The 8,392-nt window shown below is 54.9% G+C and overlaps 1 protein-coding gene across 1 annotated transcript; it reads left to right on the top strand.

The window, feature by feature from the left end:
* Positions 1-550: 550 nt before the first annotated feature.
* Positions 551-6,858, top strand: LOC117433836 (protein PRRC2C-like). Its single transcript, XM_034919176.2, has 2 exons — positions 551-898; positions 3,108-6,858. Exon 2 carries the CDS (start codon positions 3,399-3,401, stop codon positions 6,393-6,395), a length of 2,997 nt encoding a protein of 998 aa, XP_034775067.2. The 5' UTR covers positions 551-898; positions 3,108-3,398; the 3' UTR covers positions 6,396-6,858.
* Positions 6,859-8,392: the final 1,534 nt, after the last annotated feature.

Raw genomic sequence — 8,392 nt, 5'->3', positions numbered from 1 at the left:
TTTAAAAGCAAACAATACATTGTGACACACTCTGCTAAGAACCTATAATATATATTATTATTTATTTCTTAGCAGACGCCCTTATCCAGAGCGACTTACAATTGTTACAAGATATCACATTATTTTTACATACAATTCCCCATTTATACAGTTGGGTTTTTACTGGAGCAATCTAGGTAAAGTACCTTGCTCAAGGGTACAGCAGCAGTGTCCTCCACCTGGGATTGAACCCACGACCCTCCGGTCAAGAGTCCAGAGCCCTAACCACTACTCCACACTACTGAGATAGATAGATAGATAGATAGATAGATAGATAGATAGATAGATAGATAGATAGATAGATAGATAGATAGATAGATAGATAGATAGATAGATAGATAGATAGATAGATAGATAGATAGATAGATAGATAGATAGATAGTTTTGTTGAATGCAACCACTACTACACCCAGCAACAACACAAACTCCAGCCTCTAGGTGGCAGCACCGAATGAAACTCCCCCCCCCCCCAAAAAAGGAGCGTGTTGCCCTAGAAATCACTTCCGGTTGAGCCTGCACGGTGACGGATGCGGGCTGCTGTATTGTAGTGCATATCCGAGCTGTGGGGCTTTGCAGCGTGAACGCTGATCTATTGCAACCCATAAACCCGAGCATGCTGCAGGCAGCACCGCACAGCGCGCAGCCGGAGGAGCTCGGAGCTGCACGGTGAAGCCGGCACGCTCAGGGGAGACTGCGTGACAGAGGCGTGCTCAAGTTTAGCGCCATTCCGCCCGGACAAAACAATAGGGACTGCAATAATATACCAGTGGAGGGAAGAGGCGACTGCACGGGTCGGGGCAAGATGGGAAGATAGGCACCCCGGCTGGGGCTTTATATTACTGAGCGTCATCACCTGGGAGTAAGCGTTTGTTTTTTGTAACTGTTTTGCAGGCTTGGCTGTGTTTGCTAGACGGTGCGGGCAGTGGCGGTGCACTGCTGCTGGCTTCGCTTCTGCCAAAAAAAATAATAGTGATGTTTTGCCTTTAAAACTTCAATAAAACGCGAGCGAGAAGGTAACTAAAGATATACACATTGCAGAACCGGACGAGTTTGCGTGTAGCGGGTATATACGAGAGGCAGTTCAAAACAAAACACAAAGAAACCGTTATTTCAAGTAAAGAGCCGGTATTTTATTTATTTATTTATTTAATTATGTACCCAAGTGAACATCACTGTAATGTTTGTGGGAATCACAAAACTGTCTGAGAGAGGGAGGGGGTGGGGTGAGGGGGGATTTTAATATTTTTGGAGTTAACAGTGGTTAAGGTTTGTCCATTTAAAGAAGCGTGTGTGTGTGTGTCTGTGGGATTAGGGGTACCGGACGTGTGTGTGTGTGTGTCTGTGGGATTAGGGGTACCGGACGTGTGTGTGTGTGTGTCTGTGGGATTAGGGGTACCGGACGTGTGTGTGTGTGTGTCTGTGGGATTAGGGGTACCGGACGTGTGTGTGTGTGTGTCTGTGGGATTAGGGGTACCGGACATGTGTGTGTGTGTGTCTGTGGGATTAGGGGTACCGGACGTGTGTGTGTGTGTGTCTGTGGGATTAGGGGTACCGGACGTGTGTGTGTGTGTGTCTGTGGGATTAGGGGTACCGGACATGTGTGTGTGTGTCTGTGGGATTATGGGTACCGGACGTGTGTGTGTGTGTGTGTGTGTCTGTGTCTGTGGGATTAGGGGTACCGGACGTGTGTGTGTGTGTGTGTCTGTGTCTGGGAGTATTTTGACGGGACACGTACGTGTGTGTGTGTGTCTGTGGGATTAGGGGTACCGGACGTGTGTGTGTGTGTGTGTCTGTGGGATTAGGGGTACCGGACGTGTCTGCGAGTATTTTGACGGGACGTGTGTGTGTGTGTGTGTGTGTGTGTGTGTCTGTGTCTGGGAGTATTTTGACGGGACACGTACGTGTGTGTGTGTGTCTGTGGGATTAGGGGTACCGGACGTGTCTGCGAGTATTTTGACGGGACGTGTGTGTGTGTGTGTGTGTGTGTGTGTGTGTGTGTGTGTGTCTGTGTCTGGGAGTATTTTGACGGGACACGTGTGTGTGTGTGTGTCTGTGGGATTAGGGGTACCGGACGTGTGTGTGTGTGTGTGTCTGTGGGATTAGGGGTACCGGACGTGTGTGTGTGTGTGTGTCTGTGGGATTAGGGGTACCGGACGTGTCTGCGAGTATTTTGACGGGACGTGTGTGTGCGCTGTAAGTGTGCGTTTGGAAGGTAAACGGCGTATTTGAGTGAAAGGATAAAGCGACCGAACGCTGCTTCTCATAGGAAAGTGCGCCCCTAGCGGCTTCTCTGGTAATGCATTACATTATAGCTTCACAGCCGGGCTTTACTGATCAAAACATACATATATATTTAAACTTGCGATCACGCCATTACAATACACGTGTATAGAATCCACACAGCCTGCTGTTAGCCCCGGTGTGTCCAGCTAACAAGCTCAGGTGTGTCTCATTATCAAACTCCTAGTGAAGCCAGGAGCGGATCACACGCGGCTGTGCAGAGGGGAGTCTGATTAACTCTCTCCCTGCCCTCCATGTTGCTGTTGGGTAATGCACTGGTTAGACTCGCAGCGTGCGGTGCAGTGACGCAGTGACGCATGCTCTTTCAGCGTGGGCGTGCAGTAACGCTGTGATGGAAGTGTCAGGAATCCGTGGACCGCGGTGGTGTGTGCGTGAGACCCACACACACACAGTGTCCGAGTCCCCAACGCTGTGTCAGTACTGTACCTGGGTGTGAACCTTCAGATGTGAGGCGTCCGCTTCCCCGAGCGATATTAACCCTTCAACGACCTCCTGTGAGGACAGATACAAACTGTCATCTCTCTCTCGCTCTCTCTCTTGCTCTCCCCCTCTCTCTCTCTCTCTCTCGCTCTCTCTCTCTCTCGCTCTCTCTCTCACTCGCTCGCTCTCTCTCACTCTCTATATATATATATATACACACACACACAGTATATAGGGGTCATGTGGACGACGAGCGAGCGAATGCATGATGGTGTTGTGAGCTGGATGCTGTTTTTTAATGGAATATATTGGTGTATTGATCCATACTTCCCTCTTCTCCTTCTCAGCGCTCGTGGAGGACCATGGCAGACCATCGAAGAGCAGAACCACAGTGAGCTGAAACCTCGCGTCACGAGCGAGCAGGAATCCCGTGCAGCTCCTCCTTCATCATCATCATCATCAGAGTAATCATCAGAATTCTCTGCTGCTCTGCACGCGGAAAGGAATACCAAAAAAACTCTGCAGACTTCCAGACTCTCCTCCCCGTTCGCCCCCCCCCTCCCCGCCTCCCCGTTTTGCATGCAGATGTCAGTTTTAAATCAACCGCAAGAACAGCAGCAGCAGCCCCCCCCCCCGCCATGCCGCTGCCCGCGCCCCCCAGCAAAGCGTACCGCTGCCACATGTGCGAGGAGAGCTTCAGCGCCATGGGGCTGCTCATCGGGCACCAGTCTGCGCACGCCGGCCAGGGGCTGCTGTTCTGCGGGAAGTGCGAGGGTCTCTTCTCCTGCCGGGACCAGCTGGAGCAGCACCCCTGCACCTCCTGCACCTTCATCTGCACCTGCGGCAACGGCTTCCCCCAGTACCCGGCCCTGCTGGAGCACATGCGCTCCCACGATGAGGGGCTGCCCCCGGGGTACCCCGGCCCGGCCGCGCAGGCCCGCTGCGCCGACACCGCCAGCTCCCACACGCTGGTGAACGACTTGGTGAAGCAGAGGCAGCAGGAGAAGGGGGCTGGGAGAGGAGGAGGGGCTCCTGCGGGCTTCGGAGAGATGGTCGACCTGAAGCTGCGGTTTCTCCCCGTGGTCAGTATCAGGCGCCAGGAGGAGGAGGAGGGGGGCGGCGCCGGGAGGAGGAGGAGCCACAAGTGCGGCGCCTGCGGTTGGACCTTCGTCAGCCTGGACCTGCTGATCGAGCACCACGCCAGCCACGGCGAGGACGCGGTGTACGGCTGCCGGAGGTGCGGGAGAGCCGTGAGCAGCAGCGTGCCGCCGGAGAGACACGCCTGCGCCCCGGGGGACCTGCTCGGGACCGGAGGCTCCTTCCGCTTCGACGGCGTGGCGGTCGTGCGGGGGCAGGGGCCGGTGCCGCTGGGCTACGTGGGGGACGTCTGGCACCGCTGCTCCGTGTGCCCCATGGTGTACCGCCGTCGGGGGGATCTGGAGAAGCATCAGATCTCCCATTGGGACAGCAAGCCCTTCCGCTGCCACAGGTGCATGAAGTTCTACCTGCGGGAGTACAGCCTGCGGAAACACAGGTGCCCCGTGAGCGACGGGGACGTGGGGCGGAGTCCGGGGCCCGGCAGCCTGCCCGTCGGCCTCAGTCACCGCGTGGAGCAGACCGTGTTCATTTACAAACGCGGCGAGGGGGCGGGGCCCGGCGGGCTGGCCCGCGGCGCCGAGGAAGTGAGCCGTCCGGTCGAAGTGACGTTCCGGGAAACGCAGAACCTGACCCAGCCGCAGCCCCTCACCCTGACCCAGCCGCAGCCCCTCACCCTGACCCAGCCGCAGCCCCTGACCCAGCCGCAGCCCCTGACCCTGACCCAGCCGCAGCCCCTCACCCTGACCCAGTTTGAACCGCAGCCCTTCCCTCCTCTCCAGCCCCAGCCGGAGCCTCGACCGCTGCTTCTGATCCAGTCTCCACTCCAGCCTCAGCTCCTGCCTCAGACCCTACCTCACTTGCAGCCTCAGCTCTGGCCTCCGCTCCTTTCTCATTTCCAGCCCCTACCTCAGCCCCAGCTCCAATACCAGCGCCGGTCTCCGCTCCCGCCCCTGAGCCAGACCAGCAGGGAGCTGCCCGTTGACCCGCCGAGTCAGAGCTGCGTCCGAGCGAAGGGGCCCAGCTGGTTGGACCCCAAGGCCCGGCTGCTGATCCACCGCGACGCAGCGTTCCCAATCCCAGACGAACCCGAACCCGAGCCTGAATCCGACCCCGAATCGGAGCCCGAGACGCTGGCGCCGCTGGCCCTGGAGGATGATTTCGTGTTCCGCGCGGCACGCGGGGCGAGGACCTACCAGCGCGGAGACGGCAGTGGCGGCTTCTCCCGATCCTTCGTGATGCCGGAACCGGAACCGGAACCGGAACCGGAGCGGAGCAGCGGCGAGGAGGGGGCGGGGGGGCGACCGCCAGAGGAAGAGGAAGAGGAGGAGGAGGAGGAGGAAGAGGGATCGGAGCCCCCTCCCACCCCGACCAAGAGGAAACTGGAGCTGCAGTTCTCAGATGAGGAGGATGACGACTGCGTGATCATCGAGCCCAACCAGAAGAAGAACGAAGAGGAGGAGGAGGAGGAGGAGGAATCTCAAAACCCCCAAACTCTTCCAGCCCCCCGGGGCTGCAACGGCACGGACTCCCGGGAAGTGGATCCGCAAGCGGGGTCCCGCGACCAGGAGGAGGAGGAGCTGAGCCCCGGGCAGGAGCAGCGCAGCGAGGGCCCCGGATCCCGGAGGCTGGAGCCGGAGTGCGGGAAGAATCCGAACCAGAAGGGGCGCTTCCTCCCCGTGATCCGGGATGAGGGGCGGCAGGAGGAAGAGGAGGGTGAGGAGGCGCCGAGCAAGAAGACAAGCGAGCCCGGAGTCAAGGAGCCGTCTGTAAAACCGACGCAGGGAGGGGAGGGAGGGGGAAACCTGCAGGAGACGGCAGCCCCCCCCAAGAGGAAACTGGAGCTGGAGTTTTCCGAGGAGGAGGAGGAGGAGGAAGAGGACTGCGTGATCGTCGAGCCGAACCACAAGAAGATGAAGAGCGAGGCGGAGAGGGAGAAGGCGGACCCTCAGCCCGCTGAAACCCTCCCGGCCCCTCGGGGCAGCAACGGCACGGACTCCCGGGAGGCTGTTCACCGTCCTCGTCACCAGCAGCCCCAGCGGCCCGTCCAGAGCTTCCGCTGCCTGCTCTGCGGGAGCCTCTTCCCCCAGCCCCAGGCCCTCACCCTGCACAACGAGACCTGCAGCCGGGCTGCTCTCCAGCGGGGGAGCCAGCGAGGCAGGGGGGGGGCGGCCGGCGGCTCTTCCTCGCGGAGGGGGGCGGAGTCCGTGGTGGTGTGCGGGAAGAGCCGCACGGGCTTCCCCTCCAGAGCGCCGTTCGACCGGCACCCCCAAGGGTCCGGCTGCCTGCTCACCTGCCAGGTGTGTGACCAGGAGTTCAGCGATGAGCAGAGGCTGGACAGCCACCTCCGGCTGCACCCACGCCAGGGCCCCTTCCACTGCCCGGTGTGCAGGGAGAGCTTCACCAGGCAGGGGGCGCTGCAGGAGCACCTGCGGGCGCACGGGGGGCTGGCGGACCCCGCGCTGAGACAGGAGGGGTGGAGGTACGGGACGGGCTTCTGTAGTCTGCAGTACTTCCCGGGGGTGAAAGAGGAAGGCTGAACGGACAGACAGACAGACAGGCGGACGCACTCCTGGTTTAGCAGCTCCTGGTTTTTAATTTTTGGTTTTTGAGGCCAGCCGGTCGGACTGAGAAAAAAAAGTTAAAATCTTTGTCTTTATTTTTTATTTGAAGGACTGGCTTTTCATCTTGTTTGTTTTGTGTCAGTGTGTTTGCCTGAACACGCCAGGGGCTGCTCGTTATATCATATTTATATATATATATATATATACACTGTATATACTGTATATATATTTCTTTTTTTTTTACTGTGAAATTGTTCTTTTTTTTTAACTGATGTGCTATTTGACCAGTTGCAAACTTGACTGAAACAGACCTCTGTGACTAATATACAAAGTGTGTGTGTGAGAGAGAGAGAGAGAGACTGTGTGTGTGTGTGTGTGTGTGAGAGAGAGAGAGAGAGAGAGAGAGAGAGAGAGAGAGAGAGAGACGTGTGTGTGTGTGTGTGAGAGAGAGAGAGAGAGAGAGAGAGAGAGAGAGAGAGAGAGAGAGAGAGAGAGAGAGAGAGAGAGAGAGAGAGAGAGAGAGAGAGAGAGAGAGAGAGAGAGAGAGAGAGAGAGAGAGAGAGAGAGAGACTGACTGACTGAGACTGTGTGTGTGTCCTGTGTGTGTGTATATATATATATATAAATCACACACAGGACACACACACAGTCTCTCTCTCTCTCTCACACACGCGCACAGTGTCAGTCACAGTCTCTCTCACACACACACGCACGCACGCACACACACACACACACACACACAAGATGAATCTGCTGATACAGTGCTGTTGTTTCCAGACTCTGGGGTATCAGCAGGAGTTCTCTATCCCTTCTCTATCAGTGCTGCGGTTCTTGCAAACAAACTGTATTTAAAAATGCTTTCTGGTTTCAGTATTCCACTAGCGTTGTTGTTATTATTGTTGTTTTTTTTTATAAATGTGTGTAATCCAGTTTTTAAACGGGTTATTAAATCTAGAAAAATGAAGCACATTATTATCATTATTGTTATTATTATTATTATCATTATTATTATTATTATTATTTATTTATTTTTTTTAATGTCTGCAGCAGGCTCTGCTCGCCTGCCGGGTGTGTGACGGGGAGTTCAGGGATCAGAATTGGGGATTGATTTTAAAAAGGAATTGGAAATGAAATTCAAATTGAAAAAGGGGGTTTGACCCCAGCAGCTGCACACATGTATCCATCCATCCATCCATGCATCTATCTGCGGAGCGGGACTGAAAAGACAGGAACGGACCCCAATCCTGCTGCTGGTGCTCCTGAGCCGGCTCACACGCTGGCTGGCTGGCTGTTTGTTTGTTGGTTGGTTGTTTTAAAGCGCACTGTAATGACCTGCTCGGGGGCACGTTCAGAGATACATCTGTGCTCAGAGGAGTCTGTTCCTCAGCCTCTGCGCTGCCTTTGTAACGTCTCACATGAAGAAATAATAGCAGCAGTGTTTTATTAGTAGGAGTCGTACTAGTATTTTAAACGTTGACACAAAACCTAAAAAATGTGCAATTATTAAATGTTTAAAACACACACATACACATATAAACTAGAATTCAAAAGGCTGGTTTCACAGCCCCTGGTTACTGCTGATCAGCGTGCGAAACCAGCCCGGAGACTTGGTTCGGTGCATCTGTGTGTTGTGTTCACTAAAACTCCCCAATTTTTTTTTTTGGGGGGGGGAGAGATTTGTGCAAAACATTGAAAAAGATAGTGTATTTTTTAATTTTTCTATATAGAATATACTGTAGTTTCCGTTTGTAATCTAAAATTGTCACATAGAAAAGGGAAATGGGTAGTTGTGTTAACAGTGCAATGATGCCGGTATAATTATCAGCACGAAGGGGTCAAGAAAATGAAAATAAAATAATGAGGGATTTGCAGCTGCACGCGTGTGTCGCTTTGCTTCCGAAGCGGGGCGGGGTTTCGAGGCTCCGCCCCGTCGCTCCCTCATGGCTGCAGCAGCGCGTTCTGTTCACATGTTC

This window comes from Acipenser ruthenus, unplaced genomic scaffold (genome assembly GCF_902713425.1).
Source record: "Acipenser ruthenus unplaced genomic scaffold, fAciRut3.2 maternal haplotype, whole genome shotgun sequence".
Classification (NCBI taxonomy): Eukaryota; Metazoa; Chordata; class Actinopteri; order Acipenseriformes; family Acipenseridae; genus Acipenser; species Acipenser ruthenus.
The sequence above is the reverse complement of the archived record's forward strand: the minus strand, read 5'-3'. Positions and strand labels throughout refer to the sequence as shown.

Bases quoted from the DNA above. Each gene is read 5' to 3' on its own strand.
- LOC117433836 (XM_034919176.2), top strand. From the start codon at position 3,399: ATGCCGCTGCCCGCGCCCCCCAGCAAAGCGTACCGCTGCCACATGTGC.